The sequence below is a fragment of the Mobula hypostoma genome, chromosome 11, assembly GCF_963921235.1.
Source record: "Mobula hypostoma chromosome 11, sMobHyp1.1, whole genome shotgun sequence".
In the NCBI taxonomy this organism is placed as follows: Eukaryota; Metazoa; Chordata; class Chondrichthyes; order Myliobatiformes; family Myliobatidae; genus Mobula; species Mobula hypostoma.
Window position 1 is genome coordinate 39,187,369 of NC_086107.1, and position 26,708 is coordinate 39,214,076.

Genomic DNA, 26,708 nt, shown 5'->3' on the forward strand with positions numbered 1-26,708 from the left:
AGTCCATCTTTCTGTTACGTAGACCTTGCCAGATGCTTGGGCGCAGTTTTCTAAGCCTTTCAAAATTTTAAATCTGGTTCCTTGGTAGCAGCAACTACTTTGCCTTATTATGTTTATCCTTGTATAATTTATTTTGGCGAATTGCATGTTTGGGAGCTTAAGAATTGTGATTTATGCCCTTTTCTTGTCTTGCTCCAATTCTCTTAGATTTTATAGATTCTTTTACCCTGCGGCCGTTTTAGTTCACATCTCACTGGTTCTGTATTTGATCTTGCTGCTACTGCAATTACCTTCCTTGTAGTACGCCCTGCTTTCTGCGAATTTACTGCTGGAATAATGAGGTTCAGTTTAGCATCAAGAGTTAGAAACCATCTGACAGAATGTGGCCTCCTGTATTTGTAGCAAAAAAGACCTTGGCCTCCAGTAGCCCAATGATAAAGGATTTGAAAATATGCAACAGCATGGCAGATTCCATTTATCAGATGATGACACCCTCGATTTTTGTTCCTCCTTTTCCTCAACTTACTCACACTAGTTCATGTTCCTATAATAGCTAATGGAGCACAGACCCAGAATATCCTACTTTAAGCATCATGAAAAATTATCCTGTAGAAACCTGTTGAGTTTAAAATCACAGCTCCATTGTTTTTATTTAATTTAATTTTAATGCCTTTTGAATTGTAATTAAGTTTTGTAAGTAAAAACCTCATTTGGTTGAATAGTGTTTCCATAATGATTAGTATAATAGGCTGCCTATCACATGATAGATTTAAAAACTATTGCAGGGAATGTGTTTGAACAACTGAAAACAAGTACAAGGTTCTTCAGTAAGGAGATATTTCACCATAAATGCTTGGTATTCTACTGTTGGAACTCATTTCTACTGTTAAAGATCTATTTTATACTTGTAATCTGTTCTTCGGCTGAAATATTTTGAACATGACCGTGGCTTGCTTTCCTTCTGAAGCTTAAAAGTTTAAGGCACAAACTTAACAAAAAACCCATAACCTAGAAATATATTGTGACAGCTATGTGTATACAGTGGATTCTGACTAATTGGGACACATTGGAGCTAATACATTTTGGCCCATTTAAGTGGCTGCCCTGATTAGTTGAAGTTTCATGGAAATAGAAAGGGAAGGGGAAGAAAGACAAACTGAGTAACAAGTTATATATTTAACTAAAATGCAGAACTAATTAGAACACTATCAATACTATTACCGTGCTATAAAGTTGTGCATTAGTTCCTCATACTTATCGATGGAGTAATTCATCCATGTCGTGTTATTTTGACTGTAAATGAACAAAATCAGCGCCGACACCCAGTGCAGATAGTGGACTACCTTCATACAATGCTGTCAACGATTGCATCCTCCAAATCTTCTTCATCATTGTAATATTCAGAATGATCTAACTTGTTGACGTAGTGAAATCATTTGATTTTTTTTTACTCCCAACTGTTACTGGCTCCAGGCCTGAATGCTTTAGTGAGCAAAGCAGGTCTGAATTGTCTTTCTAATTATTTCTCACCAACTATCAGTGATCTTTTAAAAAAATTGCTACTTTTTGAACACAAACACGTGCAACTGATGTTATTTAAAAACTGTTCACTGGAAGCATGTTGTTATGTCTAAAGCATTTGACGCTAGTTAGCAACAGTCTCCTCCCCCGGTTAAGCACTTCTGTGTCCTAAATAAATGAAGGGAATCCTGGCTATTTCCTTGTTTAGTTTTTGTTCTTTAAGAGCTGTCCCAAATAAGTGGTTGTGCTGATTAACCGATAGCCTAGTTAACTGGAATCCACTGTGTTTATCTATGATAGCAAGATCCTGACGTGGTGATGAGCTCACAAGATCACAAGACAAAGGAGCAGAAGTAGGCCATTTGGCCCGTTGAGTCTGCTCCGCCACTTCACCATGAGCTAAACTATTCTCCCATCTGAAGGATCTGGTGGGAGGGGTGGGGGGAGGTTCAAGTTCATAGCTCACTGAAGGTGGATGCTCAGATAGACAGGGTGGTAAAGAAGATGCATGGCATGCCTGCCTTTATTGGGCAGGGAACTGAGTTCAAGAATCAGTTATGTTACAGCTTAATCAAACTTTAGTTAGATCACACCTGAAAAGTATTGCATTCAGTTCTGTTCATTCAGTTATAGGAAGGATGTTGAGGCTTAGAAGGTACAGAGGAAGTTTACCAGAATGCTGCCTAGATTAGAGGTCATGCACTGTAAACAGAGTTTAGACAAACTCGTTTTCTCAGAGCGGGGAAACTGAGAGAGGACCTGATAGAAGATTATGAGAGGCATAGATAGTTGATGGCCAGTGTAATCTTCCCAGAGTGCATGCACTTAGGGTGAAAGGGAATAAGTTTCAAAGAGATATGCAGGGCAAGTTCTTTTTAAAAACAGAACGGTAGGTGCCTGGAATGCGCTGCCTGGGGTGCTGGAGGCAAATATGAAAGGGACGTTCCAGAAGTTTACAGATGCACCTTGAGATGGCGAAAGTCGAGTGGCCATTTGTAGAGGTTGTTTCTCATGGGATCTATTTTATCATTAAACTTTATTCTGTCATTGACTATATTTTCACTGAAGAGAAGTGAGCCATCAATCAGAAGTAAAGAAGTGCAAGATTTTCTAGAAAGGAGGAGATGGAAGTTGGGTCAATGCTTGCCCAAAGTTGGTGACTCTTTGACCCAACTGATGTCCTCATTTCCATGAGCAATGCACACAAAATGCTGGAGGCACTCAGAAAGTCACGCAGCATCTATGTAGGGAAATAAAACCGTCAAAGTTTTAGTTCAAGACCTTCCATCAGAATTGAAAAGGAAGGAAGCAGAAGCCAGAATAAGTTGGAAGGAGGAAGAAGAATACAAACTGGCAGGTGATGGGTGAGACCAGGAGAGAGGGGAAGTGGATGGGTAGGGATGGGGTGATGAAGGGCTGGGTATGGATAGGGGGAAGTGGTAAAGGGCTGATAAAAATCATGAAGAGGACACAAGAGATTTCTAGCATCTGTATAATCCCTTATGCTCTTGTTTCCATGAGCCTTTTACTGGTCACAGAGCTGTGGAATGGCTTAAACCAGGCTCTGATTAATCTGGATGTCTTGAGGGAGTGTTGTGTGGCAGTGATTGTTCAAAGTAAATTTATTATCGAAGTATATACTGTTGAGTCCTACTGATGGGTTCGGCCTGAAACGTTGATTGTACTCTTCCATAGATGCTGCCTGCCCTGCTGAGTTCCTCCAGCATTTTGTATGTGTGTGTTGCTTAGATTTCCAGCATCTGCAGATTTTTCTCTTGTTTGTACTGTGTATGTCACCATATACAATCCTGAGATTTATTTTCTTGCGGGCATACTCAAATCCAATAACCATAATAGAATCAATGAAAGGCTGCACCAACAGGGAGGACAACCAGTGAGCAGAAGACAACAAACTGTGCAAATACAAAAAGAAAGAAAAAAATAATAAATATTGAAAACATGAGATGAAGAATTAGTGAGATTGAGTCCATAGATTATGGGAATAGTTCAGTGATGGGGCAAGTGAAGTTGAGTAAAGTTATCTCCTCTGGTTCAGAAGCCTGATGGTTGAGGGGTAGTAACTGTTCTTGAACCCAGTGGAATTTTAAGGCTCCTGTACCATCTTCCTGATGGTAGCACTGAGAAGAGAGCATGTCCTGGGTGGTGGGATCCCTGATGATGGATGCTGCTTTCCTGTGACAACCTTCTGTGTAGATGTGCTCAATGGTGGGGGTGGGGGGGGGGCTTTACCCATGATGGACTGTGCCATTATCTACTACTTTTTGTAGGATTTTCTCTTCAAGGGCATTGGTATTTCCATACCAGGCTACAATGTAGCCAGACATTATACTGTCCACTGCACAGGCATAGAAGCTTTGCAGACTGTTTGCATGCTGAATCTTTGTAGACTCCGAAGGAAGTAGAGGCACTGCAGTGCTTTCTGCATGTATGCACTGTGTGCTGGGCCTAGGACCGGTTCTATGAAATAATGACACTGAGGAATTTAACGTTTCTGGCCCTCTCCACCACTGTTCCCCTGATGAGGACTGGCTCATGGACCTCAGGTTCCCTCCTCCGGAAGTCAATAATCAGCTCCTTGGTCTTTCTGACATTGAGTAAGAGGTTGTAGCTGTGGCACCACTCAGCCGGATTTTCATTCTCCCTCCAATATTTAATAGAATGATGCACCTTTTAAACGGCTCTTTTTAAAATTAATTTAACTCAACCATGAATTTCACAGGAATGATATTGGTCAAAATTTCACCTTAAGCCATGTTAAGTGATTTTTAGCAATAATGACCAAAGACTTTGCCAAAGACATTTTGAATACATGTGGAGGCTGACACATTGGCATATCTTTTAGAGACATGTCTTGCATTACAGAGACCCAGGTTCAATTCTGGCCTTTGCTGCTGTATGTGTGAAGCTTGCATGCTCTCCCTGTTACTGCATGGGTTTCCATAGATGTTCCCATTTCCTCCTCCATCCAAAATGTATCCAGATTTAGTAAACTCATTGGCTGCTGTAAGTAGGAGGTGGTAGAAGTTGGGAAGAGGTGATGAGAATGAAAATAGATTAATTTAGTGTTAATGGGTAATTGGTGGTCAACACAGACTTGTTGGTCATGAGTGTCTGATTGTGCTGAATCTTTGACTTTGACTCTTTGAAAGGGGGAGAATTCCAGTGTACATGTCCAGTGTAGTGAAGAAAATGGGCTTCACTGACAGAGCAATGAAAATCAAAGATGGGCCAGAGACACAGAGTAAAAAATGGTAGAGATTTCATTAGGTTGTAGGACTGTAGGGAATCTACTGATAAGGCAATTTGAAAGTAAGGTTGGCAATTTAAAAATTGTTCTGTTTTAGATGAATACTTGTTGATTTGCTGAAAGATATGGGCAGTGATGTTTGAAAGAGTTGAAGCTTGTGGAAGGTGGAGGTGCAAATGCTGATCAGCAAAGTATTTTTTTCAAAGGTATTAACGATCTTGATTAGCAGGAGGACCATCAGGTTAATAAAGATAAAACCAAGGCTCTTCTCTGGCACCCACACCTATGAGTCCTTCTCAATATCTGTGTAAGCCACCTTGGCCACTCTCTAACTCTCCATCTGGAGATGCACTTAGTGTCTTGCACAATCCTGAGCTGAGGATTTATTCTCCATATCGATCACCAGGGTTTGTTTCCCTCATATAAATGGCGGATCTATCCTGGGGCCAACACAATAAGGAAGAAGGCATGTCAGAGCGTCCTGATAAAGATTCTTGGCTTGAAACGTTGACTGTTTACTCTGTTTTTCTATAGATGCTCCCTGGCCTGCTGAGTTCCTCCAGCATTTTGTGTGTTTTTCTTGGATTTCCAGCATCTGCAGATTCTCTCATCTTTATGTCCGAGACACTACTTTGTTAGGAGTTTGAGGAGATTCAGTATGACACCAAAGACACTCTTTACAGATTTCTGTAGATGTATGGTGGAGAGCATTCTGACAGGCTACAACACAGCCCAGTATGGAGTTTTCAATGCACAAAATTTCAAGAGGCTGCAGAAGGGTGCAGGCTCAGTCTGTTCCATTAAAGGTCCAATCCTCTCCAACATCTCGAGTACACCTTCAAGAAGGTGTCTCCAGAAGGCAGCATTTGTCATTAAGGTCTCCCTTAATCAAGAACATGCCCTCTTCTCATTACCACCATCAGGGAGGAGGTTCAGGAGCCTGAGGATCCACACTCTATGATTCCCCCCTCTTTCCATCAGATTGCTAAATGGTGCGCGAACACTGCCTCGTTGTTCCTTTTGCAATATTTATTTATTTTAGTAATTTATGATTGTGTTTTTGTACTGCTGTAAAACAACAAATTTCATGTAATTTAAAACTGTGATAATAAATCTGATTTTGTTATTTTAAGGCCTGTAGGATTTTGGATGATGCATACACTCAGTGGCCACTCTTGTACCCAATAAAGTGGCTGCTGATTGCACGTGCTTGATCTTCTGCTGCTGTAGTCCATCCTCTTCAAGGCTCGACGTGTTGTGTATTGAGAGGTGCTCTTCTGCCCACCACTGTTGTAATGTGTGGTTATTTGAGTTACTGTCGCTCTACTTCCCCACAGTGCACCGTGTACAAAGTTAGGCAGGGAGTTAAACACCTTCTTAAAAATCACCTGAGCCAGAAGCTTTCTTCAGGGTTTTCAGTTAGAACTTTTGAAACTGCAGAGAGTTAAGTAAAACAAGTATTAAATTCAATTTTTTTTTAAGCGTGTCGTATGAGACATTCAGCCATTCTTGTCTGGCACATGGTGTCAGGACTAACCGGGTCACGTTATGAACGTTCCTGACTCGACTCTTGTATTTTTTACGAGGCTGAGTGTCTAGCTCAACACTCAACCCTGCACGGATGGAAAGCGTGCTCGGGGGTGGCCCGACCTAGATTCAAACTCGGGAAACTTCGCTCCGGAGTCCGGCGCTGATCTCACTGCACCACTAGCCGGCCTATTAAATTCAATACAGAATTATCATATGGCTGAATACACTAATATTATCTATTATTCTCGTGATCAGTGTTAAACACGGTAATACACACATGCACCATTCTATAGGTATGTTGTGGACTCAAACTCATAGCACACTGATAGCTTAATAGCAATGAATAATAAACATAAAACTTCCTTCAAAGTACATCTACTCAATGTTTACCAACCTTAAGAAAGCTTAAGACTTCCAAGTACAGTATTGCTGTTTCAAGGGCAAATAGATGGAGATGGATGCCTTCTACCGTGTTTGCTCTAAGTTGAAATCCAAATGAACCCATATAGGAAATAATGTAAGAAAAAGACGGTTTATGAAGAGGAAGTGATGTTTGTAGAAAGCAAACTGCATATAAAACGAATGTCCTCTTCAGAGGCAGAACAGTTGCCTTCCTGTCAGCTTGAACCAGTCTGGCTGTTCTCCGCTGACCTCTCTCATTAACAAGGTATTTTCGCCCACAGAGCTACAGTTCACTGGATGTTTTTTTTTCACCATTCTCTGTAAACTTTTGAGATTAATGTGTGTGGAAAAACCCCATGTGGTACCAACAGTTATTCTACAGTCAAAAAGTCACTTAGATTATATATCTTCCCCATCCTGATGTTTGGTTTGGTAAAACAACCACCTCTTGACCAAGCCTGCATGCTTTTATACATTGAGTTGCTGCCATATGATTGGCTGATTAGATATATGTCTTAACAAGCAGGTGTACCTAATAAAGTGGCCGTTGAGTGTTTTGCGTAATTCAAACATGGGATTATCAATCTAATTAACACTGCTGGTATAACATTTGTGAACAGAGTGCAACTATTCTGTAGCATTTATAATATTTTTCATGTACCACAGTAAGTCAATAACCATCCTTGCAAATATGTTTCACTTTTTAAAAAAAAAATAGTTTCCATGGCAGCTCCCCTTTTCAATTTCTGAAAATAGAAAAGGAAAAGTGATTTGGTTCCACTTGATGTGCATTAATTCAACAAGGTCACTGTACTCCTGTGCTCCTTTTTAGTTTGTGGTGTTAGAGATGAAGTAATTCTGATTCTATACTGGTTTACTCGTGCAACTCTGTGCATTCTCTTGCACTTGAGCATTTTGGTATAACTTCAGATAAATCTTTTTATGAATTCATTTCTGCTTATACTGCACAGGAAATTAGTTTGAATTTTACTGATTGTGTGAAAGTGAAGTGTGAAGGAAATAGTAAGAGTTCCGGCCCTTGTTAGGTCAATGTCACTCTCATTTTAGTTTAGTTTTCAGGACAAGTACAACCATACAACCAGGAAAATACAGAAATATTGATTACAGATATATGGGGGGGGCGTGGGGGGAACACCATTTAAAGCATTCAATGGGTTAGATCCACAATAGTGATTTTGGTGTTTTGGACATGGCTCTTCAGCCTGTATCTGAATTTAAATAGAATATTTTAGGCAGCTCAAAAGTAATTTTTTTTCAACCAAGCTTTAATTAATGCAATTGAAAACTTGACCAAGGTCACTGGGATTGTTTCATTCTAATATTTTCATCTGTTTTATTTATTGGGTGACAGGGTGCAGATGCACGTCTACCAAAGGAGGCATAATGCACTTCTTCCCTCCGCTAGCCTGCAGGTCGCCCTTGGGCAAGATGTAGCACCTGCCTGACCCCCCCTCCCCAATCAGGGTCATGTGAAGCCATGGGAAGCAGGTGGTGGATGATCGTATGAGCAGCTGATGCATTTCACAAGTGGTTATGCGATCACTGATGCCAGGCGGACAATCTCTGAAGAGTAGTGATAAAGGCTGGGGTCATCTGTCTTGTAAAGACAAATTAGATAATCGGAGGTAACAGAACATTGCATTCACAATGGCCATATGATTGACTTTGGCACAAAACTACTGTGCCGTGCCAGTGACTTTTGGGACCATCTGGTAAAGGAAACCATTGAAATCAAATTAGTAAAAAAGGATTTTAAAAAAGACGAAGGTTTCACCCTGAGTAAGAACTGGAATTTGATTGTAAAGAAGGTGGGAGAGTGGAAACCTAATTGGATGAGGACTAACCAACCAGGAGGGATGGACTATGGGGCTATAAAGGCCACCAGATTAGACTTGCCCAAGCATCATCCTTGATAAAGGTGCAAAGTTTGTCATCGAAACGTCAGTTATAATTGATACCTGTATCTCGCTGGAAGCCCAAGAAGAGTTTATTTATTAACTGGCCTATAGTTTCTTTTGTCTCTCTCTCTCTCTTCTTGAAGAGTGGAATGATATTTGCAATTTTCGGTTCTTCCGGAGCCATTCCAGAACCTAGTGATTCTTGAAAGATTATTACTAATGCGTCCGCAATCTCTTCAGCCACCACTTTCAGTACGCTATCTGTTCCAGGTGATTTATCTACCTTCAGACTTTTTTTTTTGTGCTTCATTTACATTTGTGTTTCTTGGGCATATAGAATATACAATGTCAATTGATTACTACTTTAAAGCAGCAATTCTTTTACTGAGGACCATTGAAAGTCACTTAGAATATCTTTTATCCTCCTTCTAGATGTCAGGTACCTATAACATCATCTGCATTTTTCTTCTCTTTGTTTACTCTTGAAGAAATTCAAGGAGCTGACTCAAGCAAGATTGTCCTTTTTGTTATTTGTCATTGGTTATTCTATAATGTACTGTAGCTTTCTGGGTGCTTTTTCTCTTTGTTTGTTCTTGGGAAGTAGAAGGAAGTGTTCAGCCCAAGGGCGCTTTCTGTTTCTACTAGTTCTGTTATAGTGTTTGACCCACATTTCTGAACACAATCTTTTTCCATGATTGTGTAATATTTTATTGTTGGTTGCCTGTTATGCACCAGAAATATTTTTAAATGTGCTTCTGGGTATTTCTTTCAGAATGCCCGTCTGCAACCCATACAGACATGAAAGTTTTTTAGTTCTTTGATTTGTAGTTTTACATTTTCAGAAAATCAAGAAATGTTAAATAATGTGGTTTCCTGATTTAATGTCCACCAGATCTATCTCTCTGGTAAATACCGAAGAGGAGTAGTACTGTGATCTCCTTGCCATTAACCATCGTGCCCTATAATTTTTACCTAGAACATCCTATCCTGCATTCCATCCTAACAATTTTAAAGTAATGCACATTTTAAATGTTACAACCATCTTCTTTCAATGTTTCATACTTATTCCATTGCCTTTCCTTGTGTTCTGCACCTTTTACAGTTATGCTCCCCTGTTACTCCTATCTAGTTCCCTAGCTTCCTATTTCTCTCACTACTTTAATCATCCATATTGCCTCACTATATTTAATTTTAAACTGAATATATTTTTCTCAATCTCTGAATGTAATTTTAAGTATGATGGTTACTGCACTATTGTTTGCCACTGCAGTGGTACATTTAGTTTTTTTTGAGTTCCTGCTACTGACACTAATTTCTGCTACTTAATTAGACTGGACTTGGTTATGTTTATGTTGCTCGCAAATATTTGCCTAAACAATAGAATAGAATCTTTTTTATCTTATTACTGATCTAATCTGATTAATTCTTTTTTAGTATATTCAGTAGAGTATTACTTCCACTCATGCTGGGAAAGTAGTCCAGTACATATTTTAGGAATTCCATTCCAATAATTGGTCTCTCTTTTAAGTAGGGAACATTCACGTGATAATGATTGTGTGTTTGTTCTTTATTTCCCAAATTATTTTGGATAGATGTTCCTTCCATTTTAATTTTAGGTCTCTGCTGACCATAGCTCACATTCTGATATGCCCATTGTTTAATCTATTAACAAGGAATTTATTTCTGTTTTCCTAGTGGCTAAGATGGATTTTCTTTTAATTGCCAAGATAATAAATACAACTACACCAATCAACTCCCTCCCCGCCCCCCCAAACCAACTTTTCCTTTTTTTACCCTGCAAACTTTAATTTGTAGTTCGGCTCTTTAATCAGATCCCAGTAATTCCTATTACATCTGGTTCCTCCTAATATCTCATAGTTTCTTATGACAATTGATTGTTTTTATGTGGTGGTTATTTTAAACTTTTTATGTAGCTTTTCCATTCACTTGATTTTTACACTTTTTTTTTGCACTCCCATAATATAACTATTTCCTATTCATAGCCTTGTTTGGTCTGCACATGATACCTTTCCTTGTTTTATTGTATTTTAACCTTATTTCATTGCTTTAAGTCCTGCTCTCCATCTTCTCTTTTTAATTCTTTGCCAACATTTTATTTAGTCTTTCTGGTGAGATATTGGTCTCACCACGTGACGGTTTCTGTCATTATTCCAATGAGTTTGTTGGTATCGTGCTCGCATTTTTTTCCTTAAACAGAATTAGTCATTGACATGTTGTGAAATTTGTTTTTAGACCATAGACCATAAGACACAGGAGCAGTATTGGGCCATTCACAGTGCAATACATTAAAAATTACTATAAATTGCATTGGGAATATATAAAAAAGAGATGAAAAAGTAGAGGAAGTGTTCATGCACCATTTGAAATCTTATGGGGAAGGGGAAGTAGTGTTGAGTGTGCATCTTCATGCTCCTGTAGCACCTCATTAATGCTAGTAATGAGAAAACGGAATGTCTTGGTGACAATTCTTCATGATCGGTGCCACCTCTTTGGGGAATTGCCTTTTGAAGATGGCGGGGAGGCTGGTGTCCATGATGGAGCTGGCTGAGTTTAGAATCTTCTGTAGATTTTTCCGTTCCTATGCACTGGTGCCTCTGTACCAGATGGTGGTGCAACCAGTCAGGATGGTCTCTGTGATACCTCTGTATAAATTTGCTAGTGTCTCCCCTGGGTGCTTCCAGAGACTTGAGGATGGGTTATTATGTGTGGCATGTGTTGTTGGTGTTGGAAGTGCTACGACACTTGTGGGCTGCCCCCAGCACATTCCCAACAGAAGAGATACATTTCACTGTGTGTCTTGATGTACATGTGACAAAGTTAATCTTTAACCATATCATTTGTTATGGCAAGATAATACCTAACGCTATCTTTTCCAAATTATTTTCTGTGGCTCATGGTGTTCTTTCAGCTGCCACTCATTTGGCAACAAATACTTATCGTGAGTAGTTAACTTCAGCATTCTCTGTCATTAGAACTGTCATTCCACTTCCCTTGCTTCATTTGCAGCAATTCCTGACCTTCTCCCCTTTCATTCACCGTGAATAGATTTTGTATTTTGTTAGTTCTTTTTATTCTTGCCCTAATAGGTTTGAAGTGCTTTTTTTTTGCTGCTGTGCAGGAGTGATATCTGCAAATCCTTTCTTCTCAAGTCTCAATTATACACTGCTCCCTAAAGGTCTGCCTCTTACTCTGAGCTCTGCTTTTTTCTGGAGTGTAACTCTGATTTAGATGGAATTAGATGACAATTCCTCCCTTATTTGATAGGTTTTTTTTCTCTTCCATCCAATACTTTAGTTATCAGAATGTAGTACAAAGTAACATGTATATTAAAGTTTTTATTCTCTCAAAAACAAATGCTCACTGCTCTGTTTTACAAACAGGTCTTATAAAGTTCTTAAGGAAAATTTCCCTCTATTATACGAAGTTTAATTGAGAGAGATTTGGCATGCACATCCAACCTAAGAATTACTATTATCACCTGTGGTTTCAGTGTCCAAGAATAGTATTCAAGACCCATAGAGTACTTGTTCATCTCTGACTGTGTTGATAAGCTTAGACCTTGTCCCTAGTAAACCTTTACTCCCACGTAATAAATCTCTTCTAACCTTTATCTGGTTAGGTTTATAAATGTTTCAATATGAGTATTTGCCTTTACTTTGACAAGAAACATTTTTTGGGAAAAAATGATAGAATATTTACAACCCTGTATCGTACCATGAGTAAAATGCAAAGACTTTTTTTTCCCCTTTACAACAGTTCAGCTTGTATTATGCAGCTGATAATTAATGTAAACAAATCAAAAAGCTGGGAATCTGAAGTAAAAGCAAAACTTGCTGGAAGCTCTTCAGCAGGTCAGGCAGCATATGTAAAAAAGGAAATGGATAACATTTCTTTCTCTCATCTCCAAAACTTCCCATCCACTTGTTGGTCCTAACGAAAGGTCCAACACTTGAAACATCAACAGTTCCTCTTTTCATGGATGTTGCTTGAGAGTTTCCAGCATTTGGTGTTGACACAAGCGGTGGTATATTTTCTGTCCTTCCAATTTTTAAAAAAATGTAATTTTTATTAGAAAATGATGACTCTTAAATTGGGTAATCTAAGATTAAATGGAGACAAACTATTTTTGATATCCTTAGTTCTGGTCTTCCGGTCAGTACAGATTGGTAACAAAATCTCCATAGGAGCTGTGTACTTGGCGTCCTGCACTATATACCTATGATGGTATGGCTAAGTACAGCCACAATGCCATCTTCAGGTTTGCTGATGACACCAAATCAAAGGTGGTGATGAATCTGCAAATAGAAGGGAGGTTGAAATTCTGGTTGATTGGTGCCAATAACCTATCACTCAACATCAGCAAAACCAGAGAGCTAATTATTGACAACAGGAAGAAGTCAAAGATCCATGAGCCAATTCTTATTAGGGGATTAGAGCTGGAGAGGGTCAGTAACTTTAAATTTCTTCTTATCAGGGGATCTGTCCTGGGAGCAGCGCGCAAGTGCCATCAAAAGAAGGCGTTTTGGCACTTCTATAGATGCACAGGGAGGACTGGTTGCATTACAGTCTGGTATGGAAACACCAGTGTCCAAGAATGGAAAAGTCTACAGAAAGTGGTAGATACAGGAAAAGTCATTCCAGCCAGATTCAGGAACAGTTGCCACCCAACTATCATCTGGCATCTCAACTCCAAACTGATTCCACAACCTATAAAAACCCATTTTCAAGGACTCTACAATCCATTTTCTCAGTACTATGTAATATTTATATGCACAATTTGTCTTTTGTTGTATAGTTTTCCATAAATTCTTTTGTATTTTTTTATTTTTCTATAAACATTTGTGAGGAAATGAATTTCAAGGTAGCGTATAATGACATATATTTACTTCGATTAAAGTATGTACCTTGACTTTTGACTTTATTCAGAAACTGATTTGTACTGCAGACTAACTGGATGGTCCACTGGAAAACTGCAGCAGCCCATCTATTTCCTCAGCAAGGAGCATTTCAAATGTGACAGAATCTTCTTGGCTTTACCGAAAGATGCATACTACTTAAATTTTTGATACGCTTTGTTGAAAAATTTAGAACTAAAGCCATTTTAACGTGACATTTTGGAATAGTTTTGATAACTGCACAGGATTTATTATCTTACTGCACTGGATTAAGTGGAAATTATTCATGTGAGATGGGGTAATGGAGTTCCTACAGATTAGAAAAGTAACAACTGCCACTATAAAAGCTGGCAATGACCTCCCCTTGGATATAACAGATTGTACGTTAGCTGGGAACAACTTTGCAGGTTTGTTTGTCACAACTAGCTGAAGCATATTAGCTTCAGAGCCTGGATCTGTACTTGCCTGGGTTCTGGACCCCAGCTCCTGCTATACACCTAGCCTGTACTCTAAATAGATCTCGCAGCACATGTCTTGCTGCTTTTGGTGCATAAGAAATTAATGAGTGTACCTTTACAATTAAGCAGCTCCATGAATTTGAGGCATAAATATTATGTGCAAGTTGGTGGATAATGAGGACACTGTGTATGTGCCTTAAATTGAGCTCATAATGTAATGTGATGCTCAAGGTATGCTGGGAATTTGACAGTTTTTTTTAACAGAGGTGTTTGTACCAGTGACATCCCAATCTGTTGTGTTTTTATATTTTTAGAAAAATGCACCTCAGCTTCCCAGTAATGTTGTTGCAGTGGTGACTCATGAAAGGAAATGGTTCCAGAGGTTTTAGCAGCCCTTTAATACTTGGCAATTAACAAACCATGTCACAGTATCCAGTCATGGCTGACATCCGTTTTATTTGATGGACTTTCTTTACCCCAAGTTACTGATTTATTTACACTGTGAAGAAAATCGGTTGCTGTCATTCCTTTTGCACAAAACACGATCCATATCCTGACAGTAGTTCCTCAATTTGTATTCTAATTTAAGGCTTGGAGAATAGCTATGAATTAAACATTGTTTAGAACTGATAGTTCAATAAGGCTAGTTTATAGTTAGAAACAATACTTGCAAGTACAATTTTATGAAAACAGCGAATACTGGAAAAATGCAAAAAAAAATTGTTGATTAATTAGTGAACCAATCTGTTTCTTTTGGCAGTTTCGAAGTGAAGTTAAAGTTAGAGTAAACACCATTTCTAAACTTCAAGATCTTCTAATATTTGCAGTTATTTTAATTTTTGTTATATTCACATTATCAAACATCCCTGTATATAAAAATTATTCTTCTTTCTGTCAAACTAGATGTACTTTTACTAAATTGCTTGCTGTTCAGTTATTTTTAAATTATTTCTTTACTTCTAATTTAGTGTTTCTCAGCCTTTTTTTTTGCAGAGTAAGTTGGTTTGCTGTGTTTTCTTTTGAACCACTAGCCAAGGTGCATTTACTTTTTGGAGTTCAGCAGATTTGGGGCAAATTGATTTGGCAGGTGATGTGTGCTAATTATGAAAACTAAGACTTCCTATGGGTTGAATGACATAATAATTTCTTGACTGGGTTAGAGTGCAACTCCAAGGTTATTTCATCTCTTGTTTGTACTTGTGCACTAAAGAGAACTTTTACAGAATTTCCATTTTTACGTAATCTATTTTAAAATACAGATTTAACATGGAATGCTCCTTTTGAAAACTTTTATTGCTTCCTCATTCAAGTTATTATATGTTAATTACCTTCACTTGAATTACAAAATCATAATTTCATTTAAAGTTCCGAATTGCTTAATTTCCTAAACTTGCAACGGTTCATAACTTGCAATATTTTCACAATTCCAAAATCTATTTGAAATCTGTCTCCTGTTTATCCTTTTGAACTACAAATATTTCTGCACCTTTCCTGATCTCTCAACTTGTGGCATGGCATTAACTTTTGCTAGGTTATCTTTTTATTGTGACATTTTATCTAAGTTTATTATGAGAGCCCACAGTGTTAATGGAAAACTTGAATCTGAGTGTCAGTAAGCTATTCAGCTTTATGAAGGTGTTTGAATTTGCTGTTTCATTAAATTCATGTATACCATTCCAGAAAAATGTGCCTGCTGACCAGAAATAGACCAATTTCCCCCTCTCCAGAGAACATCATTGAGACCATTTGCAATCCATTGCTGTCACTCAGTTTTAGATCAGTGACCTCTGTTCAGAATGACATCTACAATTGGACACGAGGGAAATGGTTGCCTGTTTTTAATTACAATTTTAATTCAAGATAATTCAATGATGGGTCAATAAAACTGCAAAAGGAAAGGGAGCAAGATTGGTTCCTACAAATGTCATGCTTCACAATAAATGCTTTACAGAATGAGTCATGTAACTTTATCGATATTTGCAAGAAGACTTATAGGGTGTCCCAAAGCATTTTGAGGCTAATTTAGCACATTTAGGCACCATAAACATGTGCTGCCAATTTTATAAAAGTTTCACAAACATCAATGAAAGGATGAGCATAGATGGGTCAACTATATTAGCAGTTTGTAAAGTCAAATTAAATTTTATTAAAGTACATATGTTTCCATATTCTATATTGCAGGCACTTACAGGAAAATAGAGAAATACAATAGAATTTATGGAAAAAATCTATACATAAACAAGACTGCCAAACCAATGTGCAAAAGAAGATGAACTGTGCAAATCAACAAAAATAATACTCAGAACATAGAGGTGTAGACATTGGGCAAAGCACCAGGAGGATTTCCTCGAATAACGTTGTGTTTTTTTTGCATTCATCTGAGGGGATTAGGGCTTCACATTCAGACATATCAGGCAAATATTGTTTAGATTGCTTGCGTGCCCATTTCTGGAGTAAGATTTTGTCCAGTTGTCTTTTGACTTGATTCGCAGTCTTGTTGAGTTTTTTTTCAAATTGTACAACTGGGATTCCGCAGTAATTCACTGTAGCCATTTTCTTACTTTGTGTAATTCTCTGTACTAATAAGTTAATGTTTTTACTATTACAACTACTTCAGTTTGCATTGTAATTGAATTATAATATTATTAGCTGCTCTAAATGCTTGATTCATAGTTAAAACTGTTTTAAGTTGCTAATTAAGATAGCGTTTTCCATTTTCTTTATCAATTGAATTGCTGAGCTTTTGTATTAACTCCTACTTTGTATAATCACAGGCAAGGCATTTTAGAATCATATTCAAAATATTCAATGTCAATATCCAGTTAACTTCTCACAAGCAGCAGTCTTGCAGATACTGCTGCAGAATACTTGAGGTACAAAATTAGCTGTCCATGTTGTTTCCATGTTGGCAGATCTTTCTTTTGTTTCATTAGCTAAGTGGTGTTGTCTATTATTACATTTACTCCTCAGTACTATTTCTATACAAGAACAAAACGAGCAATTGGATATCAATCTCAAATTCATTTGTTTTATGATGTCCATTCCTGCCAAGTAGTTGTTTCTCCATATCACACATTTAATGTGGGCCTCTATTGACTATGAATATGATTCCCAGTTGGGAACACCAGTAGAGGTCAAATGCTCTAGTTAGATGAGCATTGTGGCAACAAAAGTCAACGGCAAACTACTGTTGAAATTTTTGCCGAATCAGATGAGTCGAATTAAAAACAAGTTAAGACCAGAAACTTCTAAACTACAATATGGGCTTATTGAGCATAGAGGAACTAGGAACTCAATTTTCATACTATGAGTGCTTTCAGAAAGGGCAATTGAATATCAAAATGATGTCTTTTTATGTTTTATTGATTTCACTAAAGCATTCGACAAAGTGCAACATGAAAAATTATTTCAAATTCTCACTAAACTAAGGGACCAACAACTGCTTCAAAATTTATATTGGAACCAAATGACGGCGGTAAAAATTGATGATAATATAAGCAGTTGGACTAAAATTCAAAGAGGAGTTAGATAGGGATGCGTTGCCTCACCGGAGTTGTTTAATATCTATAGTGAAATGATTCTCAGAGAAATAGAAGACCTAGATGGGATAAACATTGGAGGTGATAAGATCAACAATATAAGATATGCAGACGATACCACCCTAATAGCAAGTACTGCAGAAGACCTACAAATCCTCCTAGACAAAGTAGTACAAACAAGTGCAGATTTTGGTCTAACGTCAACTGTTAAAAAAAAACACACACCAAATGTATGGTAATATCAAAACAGCAGGATACTCCCAACTGCCAGTTGTACATCAGTAACCAAGAGATTGAACAAAAGACCAGCTTTAATTACCTTGGTAGCTTTATATCACAAGATGCTAGAAGTAAAGTAGAAATAAAAAGGATTGCCATTGCCAAAACCACCTTCCAAAAAATGAAACCCATTTTTACCAACAGACACATTTCTATGACAACAAGACTTAGGCTACTAAAATGTTACATCTGGTCAGTCTTGCTGTATGCTTGCGAAACATGGACTATAACACCAGAACTCCAAAGAAACTTAGAAGCAACAGAAATGTGGTTTCTTAGAAGAATGCTGGAAATATCATGTAGAGATGGGGTAACTAATGAGACAGTACTCCAACATGCCATACAAAAAGATCTTTAATGAGAACATTAAATGAGGGGAAACTTAATTCCTGGGCCATGTCATCAGAAAGGGAGAAATAGAATTCCTTACATTACAAGGCCCTGTGACTGGGAAACGTGGAAGAGGAAAGCAAAGAAGAAAATATGTCTGTCAGCTTCTCCCCTGCTCTGCTGGGGGAGAAGCTAACAGCGATGCAGGTGGATGCTTCCCTGGTATCATGGATTCTTGATTACCTGACTGGCAGACCACAATACATGTGCTTGCAACACTGTGTGTCCGACAGAGTGATCAGCAGCACTGTGGCTCCACAGGGGACTGTCTTGTCTCCCTTTCTGTTCACCAGTTACACCTCGGACTTCAACTACTGCACAGAGTCTTGTCCTCTTCAGAAGTTTTTGGATGACTCTGCCATAGTTGGATGCATCAGCAAGGGAGATGAGGCTGAGTACAGGGCTACAGTAGGAAACTTTGTCACATGGTGTGAGCAGAATTATCTGCAGCTTAACGTGAAAAAGACTAAGGAGCTGGTGGTAGACCCGAGAAGAGCTAAGGTACCGGTGACCCCTGTTTCCATCCAGGGGGTCAGTGTGAACATGGTGGAGGATTACAAATACCTGGGGATACGAATTGACAATAAACTGGACTGGTCAAAGAACACTGAGGTTGTCTACAAGAACGGTCAGAACCGTCTCTATTTCCTGAGGAGACTGAGGTCCTTTAACATCTGCCGGATGATGCTGAGGATGTTCTACGAGTCTGTGGTGGCCAGTGCTATCGTGTTTGCTGTTGTGTGCTGGGGCAGCAGGCTGAGGATAGCAGACACCAACAGAATCAACAAACTCATTCATAAGGCCAGTGATGTTGTGGGGATGGAATTGGACTCTCTCACGGTGGTGTCTGAAAAGAGGATGCTGTCTAAGTTGCATGCCATCTTGGTCATGTCTCCCATCCACTACATAATGTACTGGTTGGGCACAGGAGTACATTCAGCCAGAGACTCATTCCACCGAGATGCAGCACTGAGCGTCATAGGAAGTCATTCCTGCCTGTGGCCATCAAACTTTACAACTCCTCTCTTGGAGGGTCAGACATCCTGAGCTACTAGGCTGGTCCTGGACCTATTTCATAATTTACTGGCATAATTTACATATTACTATTTAACTATTTATGGTTCTATTACTATTTATTATTTATGGAGCAACTATAACGAAAACCAATTTCCCCCGGGATTAATAAAGTATGACTATGACTATCTGGACACTGTGAAAGAACTAACAGATCTAAGTGTGCAAGATATCGTTGACTCTGCGAGGGATCGTTCGATATGGAGAGCCATGATTGTCCAAGTGTGTAATGCGCAAGGCACATGAAGAAGATTGACTATGATCTATTAATTATGTTTTGTGAGAAGTGTTTAACAAACTTCAACGGTTTAAAAAAAACTTGCAGTTTTGGTTACATTGACATAGTTATTTCAGGACAGTAATGATAGCATGAATAATTTGAAACAGTTTAATTGTAACCTTCACAGCAAAATTCTGGAGTGTTTTGAAACTCCTTCATGTTTGCTGAAACAATTGCCAGTTAAAATCTACTTTTAATTGCAAATCTTTTGCTTGCCAGTTGGATAGTTTATTTCAATGATCAGTGGCTTGTGTTGTCCTCCTATTTATTCCTTATATACAGTATTTTTATATTCCATCACTCTTCCTAAAGATGTCTGGAGGTTTCAGCAAGTCTAATTCAATCATAGGTTTATAACTCCGTTTCTTTTCAGAACTCATGGTGAATCAGGCTTTTTTCTGATCTCTTTGTAACATTTATATTACTGACATTGCTTCAGGGGATAATTGATACCTGACCAAACAGTTTGAAGCATTATGCAGTCTGGAACCATAAATCCATTATAGTATTATGAATAATGATCATAGTGATTGGCAACAGTTCACAAGCAAAATGTGTGAAATCCCCTGTCTGTATTTTCATGCTGCCTCCTCCATTCTACTAGGTATTCATTTCAGATTTTTTCATTGGACAATTTAAATTAATACAAAATGTAAGTTACATTGTGCACTTGATCATACATATGAAATAGCCGCACTGCCATTATTTTACAGGCATCCGTAATAATTTGTTAGAATTTTGCTGGGTGTTGGCTTACATATGCTTACAGCATAGTTTTAATCCTGGTTGCTACTTAGGTTGCTGCCTGGATCGAGGTTGACAAGAGCCTTTTTGTGCGTCTATCTAACATGATGGAATAGGTACTCACTGAGCCATTATGAGAAATTCTATCTCTTTAGTACTCAACAGCTATCACTCTTGGACTGTGGACTAATTTCCATGCTACTGCTTAAGCTGGGGGGTGGTTGGAATGGATGACATCATTTGATGCACGTCTGATGCAAATGTCACTTCAGCTATTTAAGCCAGTAACTGGCTGTTCTCATATTTTACTCCATGGTGAGTAGATTTTCAAATGCATAGCACAGAAATAAATAAGTGCGATGTGATCTAATTTCTAAACTGATGTTTACACGTGCAGGTGGGACCAGAACTGGAAGCCTTATTTAATAAAATTAAAGAGAGAATCATGGAAACATTCATCAGATCAAGCAGCATTTGTGGACATAAAAACTGAGTTGATTTTTAAAGTCAGTGACCTTTCATCAGAGATTTAAATATAAGATGGTCTGCAAATGAATTTTGTAGGGAATTTACAAAAATTATGAAGAAATTGAATTTTTTCAGCCTGTAGAATTCAATACCAAATCTATTAGACAAGGAAATAAATAAATCAATAAATGAAGGAGAAGAGGCGTTAGCTGAAGAAGAACGTAAGGAGGTATATTTTGAGAATAAATGCCAACGTGGACCCTTTTCTCTCGCTCTGTTTTGTGCTGTGAAAATCCAGAGAGATTACATAAATTGGTCATCTTGGATTTCAGATGTTGAGCGCTGTAAGAGCACAGTCAATTAGATGAAACATAGCAAGAATTCAGTCACAGTATCTGAAAGTAGATTCTCAGTTCACAAGAGTAAACTCAGAAAAACCCAAGACTAAAGCTTTCATTTGAACCTTGACTTGATCTGGCAGTAATTAGCCTTTTTTTTATTATTTCTAAATATATTCTGCCTAAGAACATTGTGGATCTTAGCCACGGATTGCATTTAACAACCAAGATGTGTGGATTGTAAAGTAGAACACAAAAATCCTGCATTTCATAAGTACAGAGATGAAGAACTTGGCCTAACCTGGTGAAATACAATGCTGGAGGAACTCAGCAGGTCAGGCAGCATCTGTGGAAAGGAGTAAACAGTCGACTTTTTGGGCCAAGACCCTTCAGAACTGGAAATGAAGGGGGAAGATGCCAGAATAAAAAGGTGAGGGGTGGAAGGACAAGCTAGATGATGGGTGAGCCGCAAAGACAGACTTGGTGCCAGAGACCTGGTCACTGTGGCTTCCCTTGGTCCCCTGGTAGGTTGATCTCTTCCCCCCACCCCCCCCGACACCCAACAGTAAAAAAAGTGGTAAACTTATGGTCACAGGGGTACCCTGAACTAGCTGCCTGTTTCTCTCCTCTTTCCTGATAGTCACCTGGGTACCTGTCTCCTGCAACTTGGGGGTGACTGCCTCCCTGTCTATCACCTCCTTATTCTCCCATACGAGCCAAAGGTCATCGAGCTGCAGCTCCAATTGATGCATTTCATGCAGGTGTAGTTATGAGGGAGACTGGAGATCTCCCAGAGTTCTCACATCTCACAAAGAACATGCCACTAACTGCAACCATTCTCGGCGTGCTAATTATGTACTAATAGAGAAAGTAAGAGGAAAAAATCTTGCTAGAACCTGGCTTAGAACATTTGCCTGTGCTTGCCCAAGTCTGAGCCAAAGCCTCCACTCTAACACTACCCCACTTCAACAATGTCCCGAATCTATCCATTCCTACCTCCACCCAGTAGGGTGTTCCACAGACCTACCACTTTCTCTGTTAAAGAAAACTTGTCTCTGACATCATTCCCTCTTTACTTTTCTCCCAACACCTTAAAGTTATGCCCTCTTGTATTAGTCATGTCTCTGGGGTGGGGGGGGGGGTGGGGTGGGAGGGGGAGGGAAGTGCTGGCTGTCCACTCCTATTTATACCTTTTATCTTGTACACCTCTACCAAGTCACCTCTCAACCTCATTCTCTCCAAAGTCCTAGCTTACTCAGCCTTTCCACATAAGGTGTGCTCTGTGGTCCATGTAGCATCCTGGTAAGGGGTCTCTGCCTGAAACATTGACTGTTTATTCTCATCTGTAGATGCTGCCTGACCTGCTGAGCAATTCCAGCACGTTGTGTGTATTGCTCTAGATTTCCAGCATCTGCAGTACCTCGTATCCTGGTAAAGTTCTTCTGCACCCTCTCTTCCTCCATATTCTTCCTAAATTAGAAATGAATATAACATTTGTGTGTGTGTGTGTGTGTACGTACGTGTTTGTAGTTTGCCTCCAACTGATAGAAGATTTGTTGGTCTAGATTTCCCAGGGTTATCCATATTTTCTTTCTTGAACTAAGAAATAACATTTGCCAACCTCTGATCCTCTGGCACTACTTCTATGGCCAGTGAGGACAAAAAGATCATCGCTAAAAGCGCAGCAGTCTCTTCCCTCGCTTCCCACGGTAACCTCATCTGTGGTTCTGTCCAGCCCCAGGGACTTATCTATCCTAATGCTTTCAAAAAGTTCTAGCACATCCTCCTTAATGTCAACGTGTTCTAGTATATCAGCCTGCTTTACGCTGTCCTCACACTCATCAATGTCCCTCTCACTGTAAAGTATTCTTTAAGGATCATCACTACCTCCTCCAACACTTGCCCTTACTCTGTTCTTCACAAACATGTAGAACACCTTTGGCTCTTACTTAATTCTGCTCACTAAGGCCTTCTCATGACCCCTTCTAACTCTAAGCCTATTCCTGGCGAACTTGTAACTCTCCAGAGCCCTGTCTCATCCTTGCTTCCTAAACCTTTCATGAGCTTCTTTCTTCCTCTTGACTAGATCCTTCAATGGGACAAACCTATCCAGAATCTCTGGATACGAGGAGAGATCGAGTTCTCTGGGACTAAATGCTCTGAAATTCAGAAGAATGAGAGAGGATCTCATAGAAACACAAAATTGTGAAAGGGATAGATAAGTTGACTATAGTGGTAGGTAAGACTAGAATAGTTGTCTCCAGTGGTAGGTGATACTAGAACTTGGGGATGTATTCAGGGTAGTAGATTGAGGATAGAGATGAGAAGAAACTGTTTTTCCCAGTGAATAGTGAATCTGTAGGATTCTGCACCCTTGGAAGCATTAGAGGCTACCTCATTAAATCTGGATTTGTTTCAATATCACCGAAATAGGTCATGAAATTTGTTGTCTTTGCAGCAGCAGTACAATGCTATACATAATAAAGAAAAAAACTGAACTACAATAAGAATATAAGTAGTTAAGTAGTGCAAAAAGTTAAATAAGTACTGCAAAACTAAAAATAATGTAGTGAGGTAATGTTCACGGGTTCAATGTTCATTTAGAAATTGGATGGCAGAGGGGAAGAAGCTGTTCCTGAATCATTGGGTGGGTGCCTTCAGGCTCCTGTGTCTCTCCTTTCTGATGGCAGCAATGGGAACAGGGTATGTCCTGGGTGATGCGGGTCCTCAATGATTGATGCCACTTTTTTGAGGTATTGCTCCTTGAAGATGTCCTGGATACTACAGAGGCTAGTGCCCATGATGGAGCTGACTAAGTTTATAACACTGCAGCTTATTATAATCCTGTGTAGTTGCCCTCCCATATCAGGCGGTGATGCAGCCAGTTCAAATGCTCTCCACAGTACATTGTAGAAATTTGTAAGTGTCTTTGACATACCAAATCTCCTTAAACTCCTAATGAAATGTAGTCACTGGCATGCCTCCTTTGTAGCTGCATCAAAATGTTGGTCCCAGGAAAGATCCTCAGAGATGTTGACACTCAAGAACTTGAAATTGTTAATTCTTTTTACTTCTGATTCCTCTGAGGATTGGTGTGTGTTCCTTCATCTTACCCTTTTCTGAAGTCTACAATCAGTTCTTGTGTCTTACTGACATTGAGTGCAAGGTTGTTGCTGTGACACCACTCAACTAAGACAGTTAGATTTTTTTGTTTGGTAGGGGACTTGAGGGTTATCGTGCAAAGACAGGTCGGTGGAGCTGAGTCCACAGCCAGATCAGCCATAATCATGTTGAAACAATAACAGAATGCAGAATGAAGTGCCACAATTGTAGACATCTGCAGTAAGATAATATGGTGCAAGATCATATTGAGGTAGATTGAGCTCAAGAGTCTATCTTCTCATATTGGAGACCCACTTATCTCCTCTCATCATTCAGTGCATTGTATCACTGCAAAAGATACATGTTCATAGTTGCTGAGTTTAATAATTTTGAGTCAAATTTATTAAAATACAGTCTCATTGGAAAGATTTGTTAATTTTATGATCAAATACTGTAATAGTTAAGCAGTTTCTCTTTTGAAGTTTCAATTGCTAAGTATCTTTCTCTCCAGAGTCTTTAAAACTTTCATTTACAATGAAGCACTCATTTCATTGATCATTCACTTGACTTGATCCAGCACCAGTACCATTGCCTAATGAATCGATATAGATTCCAGAGCAAAGGAAATAAATAAAAAGCAGTCATACCAAAGGTACAAATGGAAGAGAATTGAAAGTGAACCTATACAAAGAAAGGACATTTTTGCTTAATCATCTTACCATTTCCTCCCACAAAATCATCTATGCAAGTGGTACTGCAAATCATCTTGTGGGAGAACACATGGTAATATTCATCCATGTTAATTGATAAAATTGTTTGCATTATGAAAGGAAAGCTTTGGCTGATGGTGGAAAAGGGCGAGTAGGAATTGGGGGCTTGCATATTTTAGCCACTGATTAAAATGGTTAATCAGTGTTAATCAAGTTCATCTTATTCAAATCCTTGTACTGCGTTCTTTAATCTCTCATCTGATGTTGCACTTTTTTTCTTTGGACTATGTTTACCAATTGTCTATACCTCCAAAACTAATTATTTACAATTAAGTTTTTAATGAAAAAAAGATGTCAGGTGTTGTGACATGAACAAAGTCACCGGGGTGACACTGAAGCGAGGGGATATAGGAGTGTTTTATTCAACAGAACGAGCAGCAGGCATCATATTGAGACACTCTTGGAGGAAGTGACCTCCCAACCCAATATTACATGACATTTTTATATGCTAAAGATCGAAGGTAACAGCAGGACAATTCTACAGTTGCAATGCATCTGCAGTGCCCCCTTTTAAATTAAATATAATTTTCACACTTCCTTCTTTGCCCCCACACTCCAGACACCCAAAATGAATGTTAATCAGCATTGTCCGGTTTGCAATCAACTCCAGTTTACAGTTCTAGGAAAACTATTGTTTATGGCTGCATTTTAAATTTAGCCTACATTCCATGTTCGTGTCTTAAGCTTAGTTGCTGGTGAAATTAATGTTCGCTATACTGTATATCCTAACTCCAGAATACGCCCTTACATCTGATATTGCTTCACTTAAAATCAAGAGAGTCGAAAGGAAGTGCACAATCAAAGTTCCCTCATTCAACTTCCTCATTTTACACTCCAAACAATTCTGCTGTGGTCAACTTCATCAGGACTGAAGAAGGGTCTCAGCCTGAAACATCCGCTATACCCTTTTCCATAGATGCTGCCTGGCCTGCCGAGTTCCTCTAGCATTTTGTGCGTGTTTAATATTTGTTGCTTGGTTTTTGCTTATTTTCCTAGAGCGTTAGCTCTCAGCAGTGCCCAAAGCTGACTGATATCTGTCAATTATTTTCATATTCTGAACATTTTATGGGGGAGGGCTTTGTTTTCAATAGGAGATTTATTTTTCCAATTTTGGAAGTAGTAGCCCTTTTTTATTTTTTGGATCAGTTAATCTTTTAATTGAAACATTTTTCACCAAATTGTTTCGAGTGTGTGGAAATACCTGTAATAATGGAATAATTTTGTTCATCATTTTGGAAATTGGGTTTAAGTATAGCTGTTTTGGTTAGCAACTATGATACAACTTTACAAATATATTTTAAGTTGCTTTTGATTTAGATTTTTAAGAAGTCAAAATGCCCTCAGTTTAGAATATGACTGAATTTAAAATCTTTTATTTAATCCATCCAAAAACATTTTAAAACTGGTTTGTTATACAGATCTGCATTCGATATTGACTGGATAACGACAATATAGAAATGTAGGTTATAAAAATATTTTCTAAATATTTTTCATCATCGTTGCACTTTTTATTGGCCTGGTAACCTGAATTAATATTTGTGTATTCATTTCTTTTTCTCTTGATATGTGTACAAGGAACAAATCAATTTGTAATTAATTGTTATTTTATTTGTTATATAGCTTTATGCCAGTTCTTACAGGCTTCTAAAGGCAGAGGTGGTGCTGGGCGTGTCAGTTCAAGTGCAAATGAAGGTAAAATCCCTTCTGATG

The 26,708-nt window shown here is 38.6% G+C and overlaps 1 protein-coding gene across 4 annotated transcripts in view; it reads left to right on the forward strand.

The window, feature by feature from the left end:
* The window catches only part of dennd5a (DENN/MADD domain containing 5A), a 156,155-nt gene that overhangs the window by 38,454 nt on the left and 90,993 nt on the right, over positions 1-26,708 (forward strand). For 3 of the 4 annotated variants that reach the window (XM_063061861.1, XM_063061865.1, XM_063061864.1), the window contains exon 2: positions 26,619-26,690. The exons of the other annotated variant lie outside the window; for it this stretch is intronic. In XM_063061861.1, coding sequence (XP_062917931.1) covers positions 26,619-26,690 — 72 coding nt within the window. The remainder of the gene's footprint in view (positions 1-26,618; positions 26,691-26,708) is intronic. 4 annotated transcript variants of the gene reach the window in all.